We start from the raw sequence: 24,218 nt of genomic DNA on the forward strand, positions 1-24,218 counted from the left end.
CTGCTTTCTTCTAGCCGTACTCGTTCGGCTAGCTGCCCTTGATGCCTGGGCTGAGCTGGCGGGAGTTAGAAGGCCTGGTGCTCGCAGCTGTTCTGTGCTTACCTCGCGGCCTCGGCGGGGCCGGGGGCCGGGGGGTCGGGGGGCCCGGGGCCCGGCGCCCGGCATCCATGCGAGCCGGAGGTGGTAGGAAGCAATAGCTCCCCATCCTCCCTTGGCGGCTGCAGCCATGGAAGATCCTGCGGGGAAAGTTCTCAGCTGTGAGGAGAAGGAGAAGGTGCCGGGCTGGGGAGAAAACCGGGGGATGGGGTGAGCAAGAGGGGTCTTATGTTTAGTGGAGCGGATCAGGGAGAACTATTCTGCCCTCTCTCCTATCCCCGGCTTAAAGTGAGCCTTGAAGTGAATCTTTCTTTGTCCTCCGCCCCCATAGCCCGGGACCTCTGACAACAACAACAATAACAATAGCATTCTCATATCGATTTTTGGATTGCGAAGGGCTTTACATTTGTCGTCTCTTTGGGTCCCAGTCTCACGTCAGGAAAGGGCTCTCCCCATTTTGCAGATTAAGAACTGACGCCCAGTTGGTTACGCAGCAGAGCTAGTCTGAGACGCAGGTTTCTAAGTCAAGTCTAGCGAAACTTCGGCCCCACCTTCCCACCCCACCTCCCCCCAGAATGTAAGTTTTGAGGGCAAGCTACTGTGCAATTTAAAAATTTTATATTTCCAGTGTCTTCCACAATGCCTTGTACCTAATCTTCAATTCAGCAAACATTTTTTTTAAACAGGTACCTTCCGTCTTAGATCTATACTGTATATGGGTTCCAAGGCAGAAGAGTGATAAGGGCTAATGGGGGTTGTGACTTTTTATCCACTGAGCCACTTAGCTGACCCTTAGCAAACACTTATTAAGCACCTGCTGTACATCTGATGCTTGCAAGCCCTCGTGATGGCGAGCCCCACATAACTGCCATCCTTCAGGAACTAAATAAATGTTTTGTTGTATTGAAGTGCTGGCTCTGGAATGCTCATTCTGCCCCTACCCGCTAAAAACAAGAAAAAATCCCCGAGAATGGGGTGGTGGGGAATCCAGTGAGTATTTTCTATTCAGAGGACTTTGGAAAGAGAGATCAAACTGCATGCTTCCCCTGCTCTCACTGAAACAGCTCTGGCACTTCTATCTGGGCCATTCCTTAGCCATCAGTGTTCTCCAGTTTAGGTGACTGTATGGTTTATTTTGGAAATGTGTAATTCTAGTTTGGTACCTTTCTTTCTCCAGTTGAAAGAAAAGCTGGCATTCTTAAAAAGAGAGTACAGCAAGACACTGGCTCGATTACAGGTAGGACATTCTTTTCCAGAAAAAGAAATGTTGCCTTCACAAATAACAGTATTATTATCATACTGCTAATTATCACTTTAATGGAATATGCTTTGAGAAAATTTATTTTATTGAACTTGGTTCTGGGCCTGCTTTTGTTTTTGTTTTGTTTTTTTAGCGAGCTCAGAGAGCTGAGAAGGCAAAAAATTCTATGAAGAGTGAACAGAATTATATGCTCAAGCAGGAAACCTCTATACAAACAAACAAAGGTAAAAAGCTCTAATTCATTTTATTCATTTGTATTCCCTTAGTTCATTTAAATTTATTTGGATATTACTAACTAGAAAACATTTTTAAATTTTAAAAAATGTATTTAGAATATTTTTCCATGGTTACACAAGTCATGATTTTCCCCAAACCTCTTCCCTCCCCATTCCCAGAGCTGATTAGACAACATTTTTATGTTTAATCTTTTTTTCTCTCAGCTTTCAAAGATAAATTTTGACTAAGGTGGAATAAAGGAAGGAAAATAATTTAAAATTAGATGGAGAAATAAGAAATTCTTGTTAAAGTATAGGAGAAAAATCCACTTCTTGTCATTGAAATTTATTCTCTGTATTAAGTAGCTTTAAGATTAGGGTGCCTAGCAAACTTCAAAGATTGAATTGCTTCTCTATGTATCTTCCTATAGCCTCACACAATGCACTAAGCATATTCAGAACTTGATACTGGAAGAGTAACAACTTATATTCAAAGAGCACTTTTGCATTCATAACACTTTTTTTTCTGATCCCTTTTGAGGTTGATAGGCCAGGTATTATTGTCCCCATTTTATAGATGAGAAAATTGTAATTCCAAGAATTCCTGATTGCCTATTATATTATATATTGCCTATTATTATATCTATTCAGTAGAAGAAGCAGGAGTTAAATTCAGATCTCTTGTCTCTTGGGCCACTGATTTTTTTCCATATTAGTGGAATATCTTTTTTTTATAAAGTTTGTTTCATTTTTCATTTGAATTGTAGTCCAGTGCCCAACATGCTACTCATAAACTATTTTTGTCTCCCCAGAGCCAGAAGACAAAGTATCCCTTGGTGATAAATTAGAAACATGTACACTACAAATCAATGCCTGTCTTGATGTTGAAACTAAGGAGAACACAGCCTTCACACTTGATTCTGAGTCTGAGATCTTGAGCACTAGTGATGGTTCCTCAGGAATATGTCCTGAAAATATAGGTGATGACTGCCAAGAGAATTTCCTCTGTAGTATCACTGGACCACATAATGAGAAAAAGCAAAGCAAACAGCCATTGAATAGAATGAAGAACCGGAAAAAAACACTGATATCAAAAGGAAATGATTCTTTCTCTGACTCTGGACAAAAACAGCAAAAACAAGTGTTTGCTATAGAAAATCCTGAACTTCAAAGAAGAAATCAGTTTTCATGTAGTGAGAATGAGAATCAGAATTCTCTAAGACCAATCAAGGAAATCAATGAATGTCTTGAATGTGTTGCTCCAGCTACTGAACTAGAAAGTGATGCTAATGGAATTTTGAAAGAAAATAATCTTCCTAATATGATGGCATTTTCTTTATACAATCCTTTGGATGAAGGTAATATTGAACAACTTGGGTGTGTTCCTCTTGAAGAACCCTGCGATAACTATAAACTAGCTACCCAAAGTTCAGTGAACCTTATTCATGCATCACCTAAGAAATTAGGAGGACAGAAAAAATATATTCTCTCTCCAGATGACCAAATGGCAAATGATGATATGAATGTTGATAAAAAAAAGTCTAGCAATTTCACCTTGCCAGCAGATGAAAAAGCATTTTCTGTAAATGAGTTCAACCGTTCCTTAAGTGAAAACATACATTTCAAAGAACAGAATCAAAGCTTGAAGCTTTCAGGATCTTCTAGTAGTTTACTTGATAGTAGAGGTGAAAATCTTCAGAAGAAAGAGGTCCTAAGTGAGACTATGAGCCCTAACATAGAAATGACCTCTCCTGATCCTACAGAAAATCCATTAAATTCTTGTACGGTGCTTGATGGTCTTCCATTTCCTGTGGAGTATTATGTTAGGACAACACGACGAATGTCAAGTTGCCAGAGGACAGTAGACCTGGAAGCTGTAATTCAAAGCCAATTAGGTATCAGAGGAAAAGGATTTAAGCAAAAGTCTAAGCAGGTAACTAAAAATGTAGATCTGTCCTCCCAAGAAGCAGAGCAAAATGAATTTCTGTTATCTGACCTTTGTAGTGACCAAGTAAGTTCAAGTAGTCCTTTCCAAAAGTCTTTTTCATCATCCACTGAAGGCAACCTTCCTGCTTTGCCCACCAAGGACAATGATTATGCTGTCAATACTTATAAGAGGCGATCAAGTAGAAGACACACAGAGAAAAGATTCTTTTGCAAAAAAGGAATAGATGATGAGGACTCAGAGTTGCAAGTTTTTGATAAACTGGATATTAAAAAACCCAAGGAAGATGTTGCCTTGTGCAAAGAGGCTCCAAGGACAAAGGGATATGCTCAGAGTAAAAAAAAAGTCATAAACAAATCAAGGTGTACCCTTGCTAATGTTGGCAAAAAAGTACCCACATCAGTGATACAAGGTATTGCATATTCATGTCTTTATTCCCAAATCAGGTATGTGGTCTGTTTCACAGAAACCAGAGCATGTTTAAGATCCATCCAAATATATCTGATTCACTGGGAGGAAGCTATAAATAGTGCCAGAGATGATTTGGGGAACAAACCCAGATTGAGAACCAACTGGCAAGATTTCAGCTATCCAGCCCAGTTTGGAGGCTCAGTGGTTAGGCTTGGAGTAAGGAAGACCTGAGTTCAGATCCTGCCTCAGATGTGTACTAATTATGTATAACTGAGCAAGTCACCTCACCTTTCTCAGCCTCAGTTTCCTAATTTGTAAAATGGGGATAATAACCTTCTTCCCAGGATTGTTGTGAGAATCAATTGATCTATTTTTATTGAGAATAGTTATGCACTAAAACACTGAACCTATGCCATTGCCTCTGAATAAAATGCTTTTACCAAAGGTAATTTGTCTTGCTTCTCTGGGACATAAAAAATAGGAAAAGTGACAGTGTTTGATAACCATATTCCTAAAGCATTTTTATTTTTACAACGTATTTTCTTCACAACAACCCTATAAGATGGATAATGCAAGTATTCCAGTTTTATGAATGAGGAAACTGAGGTTAAGGCTGTGACTTGCCCAAGGTCACACAGGTAGAACTAGGACATGAATCTGAGTCTTCTGACTTTCCTAAATTTAATGCTCTTTTTTTCTGCTACCCTACTTGTCCCATTACAAAATAATAAGCTCTCATTTCTGTTAATGTAGGAAATCAAATTTATTAGGATTGTCCGAAAAAAATCCTCATTTATTCTCTTGGGAACCAAGCACATGGGGGCAAAATATTCCTCACCTTTCTACTTACCCTTCTTCCCTTCCATGATCCTGATTAATGTTTCTGACCACATCCTAGATCAAGGTCTATGTGTGTCTCCACCATATCCATAGCTATGTTGAATTTCCCAATGCAACTTTAAGAGGAGTATGGTATATGTTAAAAAGAAGTGGTTAGAATCCCAGGCCTAGAGACCAGGGGTTCTGAGTTCAAATTTGGCCTCAAACACTTACTAGCTGGGTGACCCTGGGCAAGTCATTTAACCCCCATTGCCTAGCCCTTACTGCTCTTCTGCCTTGGAACTAATACTTAGTATCAATTCTAAAACAGAAGGGAAGGGTTTTTAAAAAAAAAAGTAGTATGGATTCAGTGTCTTAAGAGCAGAGGATGTCTTATTGAAGCTTAAGTGGAAGCTGACTTTTGTAGCTAGATGTCCCTGCCTTTCAGTGACAAAAAAAAAAAAAAGCAGAAACATATTTACAATCATTAATAGTAGCACTGTAGTGTTATTAAAAAAAAAAGATTAGTGACTTTTTATTTGAGTCCTATTCCAAGGTTATTAGATATATGGATTGAAAGCCAGTCAAAAGTCTTTGTTTTTCCTTTCAGATTTTAATTTTTTTTCCCTTTTTTATTAGGAAAACAAGATTATATTCAAAATAAGAATCTTCATTCATCTTTTGGTAATGACTTTTTGATTGTGGATAATACCAGTTTTGATCTTTCATTTCATCTTAAGAATATGACATTCAGTTTTGAGAAGTTGTCCTCAAACATCAACATCACTGACTTTCACTTGCCTGATGAAGACTTTGGTTCTCTTAAGCTAGAGAAATTAAAGTCTTGCTCAGCAAAACAGATGGAATCCTTTGAATCTGGAGATGGTGAAAAAAAGTGTAATGATGGAAATTGTCTTGTTTTGGAGGAACTGGTGCCAAAAAAAATTGTTACAGAAAAAGAGAATTTAGTGAAGGATGTTATTACTCTAACAAGAAACTCACAGCCAAAAAAAACAAAGAGTATTCCTTCAAATATTCTACTGTTTACACCTAGTACTGCCTTACCTGCTACAAATAACCATCTTGAAGCAAGTGTATGTTCTCCTGTTTTCCCTATCCTGGGTGCCACTCCACTTTTTGGCTCCCAAGTACACAGTGAAAATGTGGCTACAGAGATTATTGGACCTACTTTTTGTACACCTAAACATTCTTACCTGAAAGAACCAGACAGTCTCTCTGGAAATAATCAGTGTTCACCCAATGCATTGAAATTGACTACTAATATGCATTTATTAGATAGGGAAGTTAAAAAAAAATCTGACCAAACAGTATCTTGTTCTGAAACAAAATTTGATGGTGACTGCAGTTCTCAAGAAACTCTTCCTTCTATTAAGGCAATCACTTTCAAAGAAACATCACTATTAGGAAGCACTTTTCAGGTACAATTTCTCTTCTTAAATTAAAAAAAAGTCTTGATTCCTTTTGTTGTTATATTTGTTTTCTTATATATACTTCCTCTCACCCCAAATAAGCTATATCATATAACAAAAAAAGAGGAAAAAAAGGTAGTTCATCAGAACCAGTCAGTGGCTCTGTCTGATAATATCAATAGTATTCCATATTCACTTCTACAGTAAAGGGAGAGCTAGTACATTTCCCCAATTTTCTTTAAGGCCAAGGTTGGTCATACTAATTATTCAGCACTTAGTTTTATTGTTCTTTCTATTTACATTGTCATTTTCCTGCTTCTGTTTACTTTACGTTGGTTGTTGTCTTCATGCTTCTCTGGTACATAGTTAGGTGCTAAATAAATGTATATTGATTGATTGCTTTAATTATTATTTGTCATTTTTATGGCTTAGTAATATTTTGTAATATTCATGTACCACAATGTGTATAGCCATTCCCCAATTGATGAGCACTTTGTTTCCAAATCTTTTTAAAAGTACTTCTATGAAGAATTTGCTATAAATGAGACCTTTATTTTGGACTTTCATCTCTTTGGCATATATGCCTAGAAGTGGGATCTCTGGGTCAAAGGGTAAGGATATTTTAGTCACTTTTCATAGCATATTGTCAATTATTTTGCAGAATGGCTATATTGATTCACAACTCTACCAGCAATGTATTAGCAAGTCTGTCTTCAAGCAGCCTATATTGACTTTCCATCTTTTGTCATCTCTGTCATTTTGCTGAGTGTGGGTTGAAACCTCAGGAATTAATCTTATTTGAATTAGTGATTTGGAGCAGATATTCCTATTGTTAATAGTTTGCAGTTTGTCTTTTGAAAACCATTTGTTTATTTCCTTTTACCACTTCTTATTCATTAGGGAATGGCTTTTGATCTTATATATCTGTATTCCCCCTATAGTTTTGATATCAGAAATGTTATGCAAACATTTTATTCCCTAATCAACCCCTTCTCTAGAGTAGTTTTCCCCTTCATTCCTCCATTTTTTCATTATTTCCCTTGGGATTCTAAGCTTTTTGTTCATAACAACTGAATTTTATTTAGCACTATAAATTTGTAACCACTTGTTAAAAGTTTTATTTACTTCAAAGGAATTAAATAAATGTTGAATAATAATTAATGAGTTCTCTTTTTTACCCCTTACTCTCTGTCTTAGTAACAAAATGGGGTTAAATGACTTGCCCAAGGTCATACAACTAGGAAGTGTCTGAAAACAGATTTGAACCCAGCTCCTCCCAACTCCAGGTCTGACTCTCTACCCACTGTGTGACCTAGCTGTCCCCAATAAATTGATGAATTGGTCCTGAACTTAGATTAAAACATTGGAAATGTCTAGTTAAATAATGTTTTTTAATGTGTTTTGATATGACTAATATTTAGCCATAGTTATGCTATGGTTAATTTAAAATATATCCTTAAAAATTGGAAAGTTGTATAAAAAGAAGTGTTTTTAAAATAAAAGGCATATTTGGGGCTTACTACCCTTTTTAGAAAAAAAATATGTAGAACATTTTAAAAATTTAATTAAATATAGATATCATTCATATTTTTAAGTTAATATGTTGGCTTCTTCCTCCCCACAGACTAAAGCAGCTGAAGAACATCCTGCTGAAATCTGGTGTGATAGTTTGAAACTGGGTAACCTACAACTGGTTTCAAAGTTAAAGGTCAGAAAATGATCTTCTTTATTATATCATTGTCTCCTTATTAATGATAAATTATATTAGTTCTGAAAACAAAGAAAAATTTGATCATATCGCTGCCCATCGTTTTTAAAAGTGTCTAAGAACTCTTTAAATTCAAGTACAGTTGACCTGAAATAAAATCAATTTTTTTCCTTTTTTCTGTTAAAAAAAAAGTTCTCTTATAAGTGATATGAACATTTTAAAAAATCATTTTAGGCAGGGGCAGTTAAGTGGAGACAGAAGATCCTGGGTTCAAATTGGCCTTAGATACTAACTATGTCATTAACCCCAATTGCTTACTCTTTACTGGGGTTGGGATTTTTTTGGCCTTGTAACTGATACTTTGTATTAATTCTATGGCAGAAAGTAAGGTTTGTTTGTTTGTTTTTAAGCAAAAAAAAAAAATCTTCTTAGGCAGATTGTAAAAGAGGAAATGATATTAAGCTATTTCTAAGAGTTTCCGGCTTATATAAACATTTTTAATTGAACTGATTTTGTGCCTGAGCAGAAGGATATTGTTCTACCCTTCCTACTCTTCTTAAAAAGAGAAGGGGGGAAAAAGATATTGTTACATTTTTTAAAGTGGTACTTGTTACTTTTCTTTTATATGTACTAGATTGTAATGCTTGTTCTATAATTATTTTGCTACACATTTAGCAATGCAGCTAATGTTTAACTAGTCACAGAATTGCAGGGTCTAACTGACCGAAGTCTAACTATAGTTTTTGATTTCCTGCAAACTGAAATTAGGGTTTGTTGTTGTTCATTTATTTCAGCCTTGTGCAACTCATTGTGATCCCATTTGGGGTTTTCTTAGAAAAGATACTGGAGTGGTTTGCCATTTCCTTCTCAGCTCATTTTACAGATGAAGAAATTGAAGCTAGCAGGGTTAAGTGGCTTGCCTTAGGTCACATGGCTAGGCCAGAGTTTTCCAGGCCCAGGGCTTTATCAACTGTGCCACCTAGCTACTTACATGGAGGTTCCATAGCTAATTCATGGATTAGCCTTCTTCTAATCTCTGTGCTATGCAGATGGTATTCTTGGTGTGGACATGCTCTGATAAAGATAATCATTATTTTAAAAATCCACACCTATAAATTATGGAGTGTTATCACATTACAAAAAGATCTTCATTTTGGAAACAGATTTGCCACTACTTTCTTTTAAGAAGTTTTAGTAAGGATGTTTAGAACTTCCCTGAGACCGAAGAATGGATTGAATGAATGAAAAAGTATTCTTTTAAGCACTTACTCTGTGGCTGACTACTCTGCTAAATGCTACTACTGGTACAAATGCAAAAACAAAGATAGTCCTTGCCCTCATGGAACTCCTATTTTTTCTAATTGGAGAAGACTCTGAAGGGCACTAGTGGCTTGGAGGAGGGTACTTTAAATGTGAAAATTATTGGGTTGGCTAGTGAGGCTTTGTAAGATTAATTGGCTTTTTTTCCAGGAATAATAGCTGAGTTAATTTTGATCTTAGTTCTAAAACTGAAGGAGCCACCAGGCTGCTGGTGTAGCATCCAGGAAATAAGAAGAGTGAAGCATGGGCTCCCGGATATATAGTGGGCCAGGTGAGGCAGTCACCAATATTTTGGTGATCTTTTAGTAATGTGAATAACATTCCTTAATTTAAAGGTATAGACTTTTAAAAGAATCTTTGGGGCAGCCAGGTGGCTCAGTGGATAGAACCAGGCCTGGAGGTCCTCTGGGTTCAAATCAAGCCTCAGATATTTTCCTAGCTGTGTGATGCTAGGAAAATCCCTTAACCCCCAGTTGCCAACCTTTACTGCTCTTCTGCCTTAGAAGTGATGCTTAATATCAATTTTAAGACAGAAGCTGATTTAAAAATAAAATAACAATTATCTTTTTAGCAGGGTAAGTCCACACCAAAAATACCATCTGCCAAAAACAGTGATTGGAAGAAAGGGCTAATCCAGGAGTCTTCTGTTATATAAACTCTGATTTCAGTTTGCAGGACAAATGTCGTCAAAGTCCAGCTGCCTCATTTTACAGCTGGACTGAGGAACAGAGGGGTTTGTTCTGGATTACAGAGATAAGTGACAGAGTTGGAGTTGCAATCCAGGTCCCAAGACTCCAAGTCAAAGTGATTTACATTGCACATTGTACTTTAGCTTCTCTAGTGCATTTATTGTAAAATTTGATTTGTACTCTTGATTAGTACATAGAGCAATGTATTAAAATGATCTTCTGTATTAGAATCAATACTGGGTATTGATTCCAAGGCAAAAGAGCAGTAAGGGCTAGGCAATTGGGGTTAAGTGATTTGCCCAGGTTCACACAGTTAGGAAGTGTCTGAGGCCACGTTTGAATTCAGGATCTCCATCTCCAGGTCTGACTCTTTATCCATTGAACCACCTAGCTGCATTTTTATAGAGTGAAGTATATTTTACTTAATTTAAGTTTATTATCCTATTTATAGTTATGAAAATGAGAGAAAATAAACACTTAAATCAGATAAACTCTTGCAGATAAAAAAATACAAGCATTATCTTATATTTCATAGACTTCAAATCTAAGGTGACTATTTGAAAAGTTTTTTTTTTTTTAAATAACAAATTTCTACATAATTTTTCTGAATTTATATGATCCACAGTCTTCCTTTCTTCCTTCTCCCCTCCTGGAGATGCAAACAATCCAGTCTGGGTTATACATATGTTAATTTGGAAAAAACACAGAACTTTTAAAGTAGTCAGAAAAACCAAGTCTTTAATCAGCAGAACATATCCCTGAGAAGATCACCACACTAGATGGGAGGAACAATGGAATTTGGGGAACTTATATACCTTTTGGGGAACTAAGGGACAGGAAAATATGATTGATTGACATTATCATGGTTATAAGGAAATAAGAAGTTCAAAGTATATGGGACACAAACTGGCTTGGGAAAGGAACCATAGCCAAAGGCTGGGATACTAGGGAGTGGCCTAATAGATACTAAAAGGATAGTCCCTGCCCAGGTATTGGTTTTCTTGGGAAGAATCTCTGATACAATGGGGGAAAACTTCTAAGACTAAAAGGGTACTTAACATTTAATTAGATCTGCAAACTCCACCTAAACTGCAAATTACTTTAAGGTCTATTATTCAATCTGAAATGACTTAAGTCTGAGACTTCCTTTGAGGCAAACTCTCATCTGACAAAGGCAAACTTGGGGTCTCCAGATTTCAAGTTGACACATTGTAATAGTTAAAAAAATTGTTGAGGATTGAAGAGGTATAGGGGATAAGGAAGGTTTTGTAACAGGGAATGGAGGGGTTGAAGGGATAGAGGGAATATGGATCCTAGTGAGGTAAAAGGAGAGAGGTACCCCTTGCTGAGAGGCTGTCTTTGAAAAGTGGAGTTCCTGAGAAATGGATCACCTATGATAGCCTGAAGGGATGTCTTCTCTATTGATTGACATTGAAGATACCCCAGGGCAGGTAAGCATGGACCCTCCTGAGGGACAAACCTCCCCATCTCCCACCAAGGTCACTTGGCAGGGGTCAGATAAGGACCATTTATGGTTGAATGGCTGTCCTTAGGTTCTGCTCCCTCTATGTTCCCCTGAAATGATAGTTCTCTTATCTGACTGTAGGTTATTTAACTCAAGATGAATTTAATAACAAGTTTGGATCAGAAAGATATCAGGGTAGAGGGAAGAAGGATTCCCTATACTTTTTCCCAGATTGGGTTTGAATCTCTCAGCTTTTGAGCTGAGGCCAGGCCTCACAGGCTGGTGGAGGGGTTCTTTTATTCCTGTCTATGCTAATCCATGCTAGTTTTCTTAAGTTCAAAATCTTAGCAATAGATAACAAGAGGAAGAAAAGATTCTGACCTTCAGAGCTGGTTGGGCCTGTCTCTTTGGACTAGAGCCCTAAAGACTGGCCTTACAGTTCAAGCTGCTCCACTTTAATCCTTTTGTTCGATGACACAATCACAGGAATCCAGGTAAAGCACACAGTTGGGAATTATCCAGGAATAGATGTACTTCTATCCAGAGACTGGAAGAGAGAGTGCTCCTTCCAGTCCAAGGGCCAGGAAGGAGACCTCAAGAACAACTGTCACTCTCCCAGTCTCCCATCCCCCACCAAGTGTCATCACTGTCAGTATCTTCACTCCAACATTCCAACTGCTGTTGGTTCCACCTCAGTGGCAGAAAGGCCCAAAGTTTGATTCAGTTTTCCTTTCCACAACATGTATTATTTGAAAAGTTTTTTTTTTTTTTAAAGGCTATGTGTAGTATAAAAATGGGTATTAATCTTGCAGTGGGAACTAGGAGGTAAATATTTGAATTCAAGTTAGTGAATCTGGAGCATCAAGTGTTGTTGGGTTCTTAGGAATCAAAAAGATGATTAGGACAGAGGCTTATTCAATGCTTAAGAAGCTTACTATATAGTTGGCAAGACTCAGGAATACAATTTTCCTTTGTCCTGAATAGAACATTAATTTTGTTACTATCTACTTTAGTTAGGGTCCTATCAAATGATTACATTTGAATGAGGGTTTTTTGGCAGAGTTGTCTATCTCAGATTCACATTGATCATCTGTCTAAGCCTTACCTAAATCACAAGGCTCCCATTTGTATAGACATCTCAGACAGTTAATCATCCGGCCTGAGGTTGGATGCCTCAGAAATTAGTAAAATTTACATTAAATGAGCTTAACATTATAGATATATAGAATGCTGTAGAATGAGCATAGCTTTGGAGTCAAGAGACATGGGTCTGAATCAAAACTTGGCTATTTAACTTTGAGTAATTTTTTGGAGTCATTTAAGTTCATTTTTATTACCGATAAAATGGAGATTGTAACACTTGTACTCCCTGTACCAAGCAAAGGGTCACTGTGAGGGAACCCCCTCTTAAACCTTAAAAGAATGATTTGTGTGAGCTTTTGTTACTACTTCACACTAACTGCTGTTCCTCTTTTGTGACAGAATCCTTCAGATTCCTGTTCTGTGGATGTGAGTTCTGTGTGGTGGGAAGTAACAGGCTGTAAAGAGTCATGTATCATAACTGCCTGTGAATTTACAGTTTCTCTCTGGAAATCTCTGGATAACTGGCAATGGAGGAAAGTTTACACTTGGCACTTCACAGAGGTAGGAATCACAGAGGTAGGATTTTTATAGGTGGAATTGACTTTAAAAAACTTCATTTGCATAAGAACAAAGAGGCCTACTAGGGCTGTAATTGGTAAGCAAAAATGAGTGTAGATTTCCATTTTTATACAAGCCCTACTTAAAAGATTTGGAATTTTATCAGATTTCTAACTTGAATTTCTATATTTGTTCTTACCTCTGCTTTCTAAAACATGATTCTCTATTATACCAATTATCACAATAAATTTTTTTGTTGGATCACAAAATTCTTTTGGCTTTACCAATTCTTTACTAATACTAATTCCTTTCACTGAGTTTTATTTATATCCTCTAATAACACTAAAAAAAAAAGTATTTGTCAGAGTACCTGGGTGGCTTAGCAGATTGAATTCCAGGCCTAGGTATGGGAGGTCTTGGGTTCAAATATGACTTCAAACACTTCCTAACTGTGTGACCTTGGACAAGTCACTTAACCCCCATTGCCTAGCCCATACTGCTCTTCTGCCTTGGAACCAATACATAGTATTGATTCTAAGATGTGTAAACCTCAAAATTCCTTAGACTTATAAATGTTGGAAATTTCACCATTGGGATATTTCATACTTGGAAAATTTCTTACTGATAGTCTATTGGAATGGGAACCCCATTGGCATGGGAGGTTCCTTCTCTTCCCTTCTTAAGATTACTTTAGGACAGAAACCCTTTGCTGAACAATGGAAAGGACTTTGACCTATGCTTAAGCATAGAACAGGAATTTCTTTGAGTCTTGATTGATTTTAGAATTGATACAATGGAGATACTTGGAATAAATCTCCACCCTATTCAGTCCTAATAGGATTGAGTAAGGGCTGCAGCCTAGATCAAAATTTAATTATTCCAATCTCTACCATACTCAAGTTAACAGGATTTAGAAAGGGCTGTAACAAAGGAGTAAAGATTTAATCATTTGAAAAATATGACCTTCAACAGACATATGCAAAAGCCAGAAACCTCTGGGCGGTCCTGGGTTAAGCGAGAGCCTCCATTGACAGGGAAATTGATGAAGAGTGATTGGTAGATGTGAGGACTGAGGGGAGGCAACTTGGATGGTGTCCTTAAAGATAGGAGGGTCTGGAGACTGGAGGGGGTGGAGTTTTTGGTCGGTGTGGTTCCTGGGCTCTGAGGAAGCTTGCTCTGAAGGAAGCTGAAGGTGGGGGCCTCTGAGACTGTTTCTCCATTTTGGACACGTGAGTAATAGGGACTGATCTCTTTTCTTTGCCCCAGCTATCTAAGGGCTTGGGCCTTTTGGCCCAGCCTAAACAGAAGGGGTATTTAAGCCCTATTCCCTTCTCTCCCCTTTCTCTCTCTATATATATCTCTAATTCCTTTCTTGCTCCTATTGTAATTAAACTCCAAAAAAGGCTGACGGCTGACTTGAGTTTTTCATTTAGGAATTACATAGCTGATTCCTTGGCGACCTTAAATTAATATATATCAGTCTTTTAAAGTGATTCCCTTGTAACAGATGGAAGGTAAGGGTTTTTTTTTAAAAACCTCCCATCTCTAGGCCTGGCTCTCAATCCACTGAGCAACGGAACTGCCCCCAAGATAAGGGTTTAGGAAAGAAAAAAAAAGGTATTTGTAAGATGTATCTTTTTTTAAGGGAATGGGTGTATCACCCACTTCTTAAAGTTTGGGAGAATTCTCTGGTATTGTAAGAACAGTCTAGATCATTATGAAATTGGAAAATTTAGTGAAATGAATAAAAAATTAAATATAACAGTTGAGAAATGGTTCAATTTTTGTTGTTGTTTGATTTAGATTCCAGTCCTACAAATCGTTCCCCTTTTGGATGCATGTAATCTTGTGTGCGTTGCTTTGGGACATTTAGAAATTAGAGAAATCAGGTGTGTAAATCTAAAACTATGTTTTTTCTTTATAATTGAATTCAGTAAATAAGCAAGTTTTTGTTGAGTGCCTCCTACTCTGTTAAGCCTTAAATTCCTATTCATACTGTGATCTTGAAAGGATTTTGAATTTTCATTAAAAGAGCAAGACTTAAAATTCATAGGCATAAAAATAGCATTCTTGAATACATGTTTTATTGGAAAGATTGATGACTAGTCAAAAAAGATCTACATTCAAGTTTTATCTCTAATTCATGTTAGCAATATCTTTCTGAGCTTCCATTTTTGTCTAGAAGAAGGGATTAATAATGCTTGTTTTAGGATGTTTTGTAAGTCCTAAAATACCATATAAACCTGAGTCAACAATTGTTTCTTTTTCTAATGTGAAGTTTCAAAGATATGCCATGAAACTTTTCTATACCTCCAATAAATTCCCTTCTCTATTTTGACTTATTCCTCACATCTACAGAATTTTCTTTATTTTTCTTTCATTCTCTTTTGGTTTAGGCTATTGTTTTGTTCTGATGATGATGAATGCTTAAAGCAGTCACTAGTAAAATCTGGAAATATAAAAGCTGTGCTTGGACTTAGACAAAAGAGACTAGTCTGCAGCAATGGGACTCTTCATGATCACCGAGTAGACCTCATGACTTTTTCAGAATCTGGAAGGTAAAGGATATAACTTTTAAGATAATGAGCTATTTTGGTTACAGGGCTCAGAGTATAACCTGAACGGCAAAAAAGAGCATTTTCCCTGTTTCAGAGTTGTAACTGGAAAGGGCAGTGGTCAAACTGAGCATTTATAGAGATTTTTCCAGAAACATTTCAGATACAAAGGTAGAAGGGGCATGACAGGTGCAAGTATAAAAGAAGAGTTAAGAGAGATAATAGGAGCAAGAACTCTGTTAGAAGATAGGTCTCTTAGCAAAGTTCAGGCCTTCCTGATAGAGAGACAAAGGAAAAAGGATGTTCAGGAATTAGAAATTATACCTTTGTTCTACTTTATTTTGAATAGCGTTGAAGTTACCTTTGTTTAATTTTCCATTCACTGTTTTGTCTTTGATTGGTTAAAAGGAAACAGGCAATAAAAGAGAAATAACTTTGTTAGAAAAGAATTGAATTAAATTTCTGACATTATCAAATAATGTTTATAATAATGAATGAATCCTAAATGCCTATTCCACTTTTGGAATGTAGAAAGACCAAGTTCTTGCCTTTAGTATGCTTATTCTCTTTAAAAAGTGGTATTGGGAACTATTAGGTAGAGTTTAGTAGAGTGGCCTAGGAAAATCTTTGGTATGAGGTTCCAATTCTTAATACTCTTTAAAATCTAGAAGTAAAGAAAAACAGACTTTGATGTCCCCAGAAGAAACTATCCTGGCTTTTGCTGAAATTCAAGGGATGCAAGATGCTTTGCTTGGTACAACGCTGACTAGCAATATTGTTATCTGGTAAGTTTTCCTTTTGTGGTGAATTTTGAAGTCTATACCCAACAAAACTTCATTAATTCACACACAGTGTGGAAAAGACCAATCTGAATTATAGAATATGTTTGTCTATAGAGATATGTGTGTGTGTATACGCGCACACACGCATGCTACAGTAATCGGGGAAGCCTTCAAGGAGTACTTGAGTATAAGGAGTACATAGAATTTGGATAAGTAGAAGCTAGGGTGGGTGGGGAGGGGTACATGGAGTTCCAAATTAGCAGATTAACAAAATACAGTTATACTACTAGGACAGTGAAGCAGGTGCTTTTTGGGGAGTAGAAGAATTACTCAATTTAAGAATCTATATCAATCCAAAAAAGCATTTATTAAGTGCCTCATACTTATGAGGTACTGTATACAGATGAAATAGAGATCACTATTGTGCTATATTATAAAAATTATTTATTGCCAGGCTAAAGAATTTGGATACTATCTTTAAGTAATAAGGAACCACTGAAGATAGGGAAGTGACATAAGGAAAACAGCTTTTAGAAAGCTAAATCTGGCAACAATGTGTAGGATGTATTGGGTAGAGAGGAGATTGGCAGTAGGAAAAGCTGTTCTGTTGGGAATAATTAGGAAGTTAATGCAATATAAGAACAGGGAGACAGAACTGACATTATGATGATCGTGGTGGGAATGGGAAGGGAGATATGGATGAATATCAAGGAAAAATCTATGTAAGTTGTCCTATTGGTTCACTATTAAGTGTGAATCAGATAATTATGATTTAAGCTATGGATAACTGAGAGAATGAGAGAAGTAGGGAATTTAGGAGAAAGAGCTAGTTTGGAGGCAGAGAGGGGAGATTTCCCATATTTAATTTTGAGGTGATGGCAAAATGTAGAAATATTCATTATGCAGTTGGAGAAAAGCTATTGTTTTAAAAGAGGGATCAGAGATGGAGATAGATTTGGGAGTCAAGTCACAAGTACAGAGCTTATTGTTGCAACTATGTGTTATTGTTTTAATTTGCTTGATAATTAACCTTACCATAGTGAGTAATACCCCCTCTTCTTTCCTTATCTAGAGTCTAGAGCTTTAGCTCCTAGGAAGTTGAAAGTAGAATGTAAGGAGGTCAATATTGTAATTATTTATGCCCTATTTCTAAAGTGAATGCCCTTAGAGAATCTAACTCAATTCAACAGACATTTTGTTAAGCACCTACTACATACAAGACATTTTTATTAGGTTCTGGGGACATAAAAATAAGACATTAACCCCTTAACCTCAAGGAGGTTGCTTTCCTCTGTGAGGTTCAGGAAAGAACCCCTGTAGAACCATTCTGAAGGTTCTCTGCAACCAATCATTTCCCCCAGGAGTCCTAGGCAAACTTGGTTTCTGCTCTGAACGATCAAATTCCATATTAGTTTTCATTAAAACTTAAGTAGAAATTTTATTACACTTCTCTTTTTTTGTCTCTGCTCTATTTCATATCCATTCTTTTGCCTTCCTCTTTTCTTCCCATACCATTCTTTTAATTTTTCTAAAAGTTCTATTATCATTATTAGAGCACCTAGGTGGTACAGTGGAGAGAATGCTGAACTTTGAGTCAGGAAGATCTGAGTTCAAATTCAGATTCAGGTACTTACCAGTTGTGTGACATTGGGCATATCACTAACATATTTGTTTTAATTTCTTCAATTATTATAGCACTTATCAGGGGTTTTATGCATATCAAATAAGATTATATTTGTAAAGTGTTTCATTGACCTTAGAGTGTGTTTAAATACTGGTTTATTATTATGCTTATTGTTATCATTATTATTATTTAACATGTATATTTCAAAGGCCTAGTCTGATCTCCCGAATCCCCACCATATGAATTCCTTTGGATTCATTCTCAGACAAATTTATTATTAAGGGGACTTCCCAGTCTATCATTTGTCTTGGAAAATTTTGACATCGTGGGATATGTTACACAATCAAAAGAACTAGAAAACTCTAACCTTTGTTATTCCCCCGAATCCACTAGAATGAAACAGTAAAAGATTCCTGTTAATGCAATTTTTCTTTCCAGTTCTTGGTGACTTGGTAAATACCACCTCAGTTTACTGTGACAATTTAGTTTATTGAGAAAGCCAGTGTGTACACCTGAAAATGATTTACTCTATTGAAACTCTGTCCTTTAGTTTTTCAGTAATATAGTTTGTGAGGATTTTCCAAGAGAATGCTTAATGTGAAATTCATTCAGTTCCCTAGAATGAAAGTAATGGCATTCTTTTTGGAACATTAAGTTGCCTATTTAAGGGTTATAAAAAAAATTCTTGTTTTGTTGGTATTTAGGAATTTAAAAACTGGTCAACTTCTGAAAAAGATGCAAATTGGTAATTCCTACCAAGCTTCAATCTGTCACAAAGCCTATTCTGATATGGTATGTATCTTTGTCAAATTTTAGTGCCTTTTTTATATAGGAATAGAGACTTAATGAATAATAATAAATTCATTCTCCCATTTCCTTTATCTTTACAAAGGAGGATATTAGTAAACTTATTCTGGTGTCATGAAGGTGGTGGACGAAAAGAAATTTTAGAGCAAAGTAATAAGATTTCCCATAGCCATAAATTCAGTGATTATGAATATTTATGAACTAATATCTAGAAATAAGGCTGAAAAAGTATTCTAATATTATTACTGGCATTCTACTTGGCTAATAAAATTATATGATTTGCTTTTTTATTAAAGCTCTTACCTTCCATCTTAGAATCAGTAGTATGGATTCCAAAGCAGAAGAGTGGTAAGGGTTAGGCAATGGGAGGTAAGTGACTTGCCCAGGTCATACAGCTAACTAGGCAGTAGCTGGGACTAGATTTGAACCCAGGATTTCCTATCTCTGGGCCTGGATTTCTACCCACTATGCCACTTAGCTGCTTCTCCCCCCCCCCCCCCCCCCCAGATTTGCTTTTAATAAAGCAACTACTTATGCTGGATTTTTAAAAAGGGAGTGATGAATTAGTCCCTAACTCCTCTATATCCCCTCTTTTTTTTTTCATAGAAAGTTCCAATATAGAAAAGAGAAAGGGAATGTTTTTTACTTGATGTATCAGGCCATCCTTGATTTACAAGTGGTTCATCAATATGAAAATCTACCATCATCAGTAGTAGTAGGCCTGGCAGGTTCAGTAGCTGTAGTGTGTCACCATTGCTAGGCCATAGGGAGAAGTATTCCTGACATCCAGAGATAAAATCTAAATATTTTCCCCATAAAAACACTCTTTGAAATTGTGGTTAGCTTTTATAGTATCATTAATACTATTGTATGGTTTGGCTATTTCATGGGTGAAATCTGGCTTTTGTTGTATTTCAGGAACCCAGTCACTATTAATACTGTCACTTTTATGAGAAAATGCATTCAAACTTCCAAACTACTTGCCTAAAAATAAACTTTTGAAAAAGCCAGTATGAGTTGGATACTATGTATGTGTATTGAATGAATAACTTCGACATGTCTATGTCCTGAACTTATTCACTCTTCTTTGCCAATTTATGGAATGAAAAAAATGGAATGTGAAAATAGTAGTAAACATGATAGACAAAGAGTTGGAGAAAAGCTGGCTATGGTATAAAGCTGGCAATTAGTATAGGTAAATAATTGGTTGTTCCAGTGGATAGCAAGATGGGAGAAACAATGTCCCTCTCCCATGTTGTGTCCTGGCAAGACAACCAATATGTCCTTGACTGAAAAATGTCAGGAAACCTGGAACTCAAGAGTATCACCTAGGCCAGATTAACAGTGGATTTATCTATTCCTGTTTGAAAAAAAGTTAGATCAGTGGTTAAATCTTAGCTACTAGCAACTGTATTCTCATCATTGACATTCTGTGGAACAATTCAGCATCAATTTGATTTCATTCCCTCCAAATCTTCATTTTTAAAAGTTGCCTAATGGTTTTGTTGACAACTATTTTTCCTTCCAAATTAGGGGCTCCTGTTTGTTGTTTTAAGTCATCCACATGGAAAAGAAATTGAATCAATGGGAACTCCCATATTTCGGTTGATTGCTATTAATCCAAAGACGGCCTTAAGTGTTGATGTAAGACCTTACTCACTTCCCCAAGGCCATACTGGAAGGCAAGTATATAGAGGGGATACTATATAAAGCCTCATATTTCTTAGAAATAATTCTGTCTCCAAAAGGTTTGGTACTAGGGGAAGAGAAAAGGCGGCCATGAAATTCCTATATGTGAGGAAGGAAAAGTAGAATAACAACAATAATAATATTAAACTGTATGGAGTATCTTAAAGTTTTCAGAGCATTTTACAAATTTAATTATTGGAATTTAGAGTAGTGGAATTTGTTTTTTGTGTGTGAGAGCCAATTTCATCATTGTCATTTGAGCTAACACATTCCTCTACTACTCCTACTCTGTATATTTCCATAAAGAAAACTTAAAATACAACCATCACAATGCCTACATGGAAATTGCAAATATTCCTACATAAAGCTAAATATTTGTTTTTTATGTAATGTTTAGCAACAAGGAAATTCTTCATTTAAAGTCATTTTGTGAAAACTTTTTTAGTTCATTTTTAACAGTTTATGTAATTATCTTGGCTTTGAAATCATTGAAGTCAACTTAAGTTCATGGTGTCCCTGGTTGTAGCCTGAATTGTTCCCCTCTTTATTTTAGGAAATATTTAACTTTTGGCACCACACCAAGATAGTAATATCTTACAGGATTTCCTGGGATGGATAGTACTTATTTGTAATGCATTGCTTGTTATTGTTATGGTAATAAAATTCTCTCTGAAAGCTGCTGATTATATAATGAAATTTCTCTTAACAACCACAGCTAAAAGTATAGCAATGCAGCACAACTTTATCCTTATTATAGTTGAAATGGTAAATTTCTTTTTATAAAGCACAGTACAAGTTTATTTATTCCAGACTTCCTCTTTTTTGTCCTCTGCACTGTCCTACTGAGGAAACTGAGGACAAATGTAAGATCATGAATTTAAAGCTGAAATTAAATTTAGAGAAAATCAAGCCCAGCCCCCTTATTTTACAAATATAGAGAATGAGGCCAGAAGAACTGAAATCAATCAGTCAATAAACATTTATTAAGCACCTGCTATGTGTCAGGGACTGTGCTAAGCACTGGGAATACAAAAAGTAGCAAAAGCCAATCCCTTCCCTTAAGGATTTTGCAAGCTAATGGAAGTGACATATGCAAGGTCACACAGCACAAGGTCACACACCCACAAAGCAGAGCCTTTTTATTATTATAACATTCTCCTTTAGAGGTCATCTAGTTTAACTGAGGCATTTTTTACAGATAAAGAAATTGAAGGCCAATGAACTTGTAATCTTTTGCAAATTAGCAGGACGATAATTCTTTATAACACAAATATGTAGATGTTTCCAAGTCTATCAGCTAATTGTCACAACAAATCTAATATTTCATAAACGTGTGCTATGACCAGCATTTAATCATACTGTGTTTTTACCCATATAGAAGGGAAATGTTCTTTGAGTTATATTAATGTAATTTAAATGCAGAAATTATATATTGTTTTCTGTGCTTGGTATTAGGTTTTTGGATGGTGAAGTGAAGGATAATTTAGCGGCAGCTGTCCTAACTTCTGGAACAGTTGCTGTTTGGGACTTGTTTCTAGGACATTGTACAGCTCTGCTTCTGCCCAATTCTGATGGAAACTGGTCTTTTGTTAAATGGTCAGATACAGATTCTTGTCTTCTAGCTGGACAGAAAAATGGAAGTGTGTTTGTATACAGCTACATATAAATTAGCCCAAGAGGAAAGCAAATAGATCTGTGGACAAATGTGAATGCCTTCAATACCTCTGGGATTGTAACTCAAAAGGAAAATGATGTCATTTGAAACAAATCAAGTATTTTCTGACTGATAAATCCTCCTACTCAAAAAATGAGGTAGTGTCATTTTAATCTTGTATATTCAGAGGCTTTTTTGGTTCTGGGGAGTATACTGACTTTGAATGTTTCATTAATACTGTTTTTTTTAATTGTATAATTTGGTTGATATTTTTCTTGGTTCCACATTTGCACATTTATTTTTGAAAATGGACAGACTACCTGATAATTTAAACTTGAAGTGCTAATAAATTTTAATTTTGTAATACTCTGCTTGACAAATAGTTTTTTTTTTCTCATTAACTTATCAATTTTAAGAACTCTAAGGAAAGGGAACTTATTTTATATAGTCTAGTAATTTATGGTTAGCTTATTATATGATAATGATAATCTTCAGTTAGTCCCTTTTACTTCCTATCCACCCCGCCACCACCGCCCATACACATAACTAAACAACTCCGTAAGAAACACAAACCTCAGAATATAAAATTCTTAAACATGCAGAGACTAGCAATACAAATCTCCACATTGGCCATGCCCTAAAATTATGTATCTCTATTTTAAGTTCATCACTTTGGCAGAAGGTGAGTGGAATGCTTCATCTTTAGTCTTCTGGACTCTCATTTTATCATTGCATTAATAATCAGAGTTCTAAAAGTCTTTCAGTTTTTTCTCTCTAATGTTGTCACTGTTGTTAAATTGTCATTTAAATTGTTCTCCTATTTCTGGTCACTTCAGTCCATAGCATATCATAAAAATTTTTCCAATTTCCTCTGAAACTGTCCATTTTATAATTTTTTTTTGTGGCACAGTGATTCCATTATTTTAATATACCATAATTTTGTTTAGCTGTTCCAAATAGAATGGAGTTTTTTGTTTCCAATTTTTTGGTTACTTCAAAAAGAACTTCTATAAATATTTTCATACATTAGGTCCTTTTTCTTTGATCTCTTTGAGGTAAGGGCCAACTTGAATCAAAGAGTATGCCCAATACAATTAGGAGATGTATTTGTCATTTCCTTTTTTTGCCATCTTTGCTAGTTTGATTAATTTGCATTTCTCTAGCCAGGAGAGATATATAGATGGAGAAATTTACAAAATAGTTGAAGGTAATTTGGGGAAGTGTGAATTTTATATTTACTCCACCCTGCTTAGTCTAACAAACAGGAATATCTACACCCCTACTTAAGGATTAAGTGTTGAGAAGGATGGCCTATGACCAACATGTGCTAGCAAGTGGCATATAAGAAACAGCTAACAGACTCCTAAATTAAACTTAAGCTACCATTGGTACATGTGAGATGCAAGAAGTGATGTAAAAAAAGAGAGTCTATATATTCATGTCACTTCCTCTCTCCAGCCTCTCTTTCATGGTGGAGACGTGGCTGGTGGCAGTGTGCTGGGCATCTTGGCATGCCTGCAGCTCTTGTCTGGGTTTGGCGGTGAGCGTCCTTAGTGCGGTGACTGGGAGAAGCTCAATATCATGAGTCAGGTGAGGCGTCTTCCCTGAACTCCCTCAGAGTTTAGGCTGATTCTTGTTTTTTCCTTTACCTTTCCTAAAACACCATCCTCCTAGGAGGCGCCTCATGTTGGAGGAGGCCCTGTGGCTGGCAAGTCTCTGAACTCCCCATGGCTCAGACTAGGGCAGAGAAATCTTATACCCTTTTCCCTCTCTCTTCTTCTTAATTCCTTCCCTCTATATTAATTAAACCACCATAAAATTCCCAAACTGACTTGAGTATTTTTATTGGGGTTTAGAAATTATATTCCTAGTGACCAACTAAATTTATATTCAGTCTCAACCCTAAATATACCCCTTACAAAAGATAGTAGCAACTTGGGGGATCTTAAAAAGCTGTATTTCAAAACTGTTAATTGGGTCAAATCTTGAAGGAAACTAAGGATTAAAATTGAAAAGGTTTAAGAGGCAGAGATGAGGAAGGACTACATTCTAGGCTTGGGGTCAGCCAATGTAAAAATCACAAAATTGAAGATAGAATTGACAAAAG

The 24,218-nt window shown here is 36.2% G+C and overlaps 1 protein-coding gene across 3 annotated transcripts; it reads left to right on the forward strand.

Moving 5' to 3' along the window:
* Positions 1–7: 7 nt before the first annotated feature.
* PALB2 (partner and localizer of BRCA2) lies at positions 8–22,477 on the forward strand. 3 transcript variants are annotated; one of them, XR_008913611.1, is made up of 13 exons: positions 8–274; positions 1,274–1,333; positions 1,491–1,581; positions 2,385–3,929; positions 5,387–6,186; positions 7,802–7,885; positions 12,842–13,003; positions 14,804–14,889; positions 15,397–15,558; positions 16,224–16,340; positions 17,891–17,963; positions 18,666–18,753; positions 20,302–20,318. XR_008913611.1 is itself a non-coding variant. In XM_007498761.2 (13 exons), the coding sequence occupies exons 3-13, from the start codon at positions 1,524–1,526 to the stop codon at positions 22,121–22,123; spliced, it is 3,462 nt and encodes a 1,153-aa protein (XP_007498823.1). In that variant the 5' UTR covers positions 8–306; positions 1,274–1,333; positions 1,491–1,523; the 3' UTR covers positions 22,124–22,477. The 3 variants fall into 3 exon arrangements, 2 of the variants coding, with proteins under 2 accessions (XP_007498823.1, XP_007498822.1); XM_007498761.2 differs by lacking the exon at positions 17,891–17,963 and adding an exon at positions 21,913–22,477 and having other exon boundaries at positions 8–306; positions 20,302–20,450; XM_007498760.2 differs by lacking the exon at positions 17,891–17,963 and adding an exon at positions 21,913–22,477 and having other exon boundaries at positions 20,302–20,450.
* Positions 22,478–24,218: the final 1,741 nt, after the last annotated feature.

This window comes from Monodelphis domestica, chromosome 7 (assembly GCF_027887165.1).
Source record: "Monodelphis domestica isolate mMonDom1 chromosome 7, mMonDom1.pri, whole genome shotgun sequence".
NCBI classification, from domain to species: domain Eukaryota; kingdom Metazoa; phylum Chordata; class Mammalia; order Didelphimorphia; family Didelphidae; genus Monodelphis; species Monodelphis domestica.

Excerpts from the sequence above, each read along its gene's own strand:
- PALB2 (XM_007498760.2), top strand. The coding sequence starts at position 227 with ATGGAAGATCCTGCGGGGAAAGTTCTCAGCTGTGAGGAGAAGGAGAAG. Across the intron at positions 1,334-1,490 it reads AGACACTGGCTCGATTACAG|CGAGCTCAGAGAGCTGAGAA; the intron begins GTAGGACATTCT and ends TTGTTTTTTTAG. Across the intron at positions 1,582-2,384 it reads CTCTATACAAACAAACAAAG|AGCCAGAAGACAAAGTATCC; the intron begins GTAAAAAGCTCT and ends TTGTCTCCCCAG.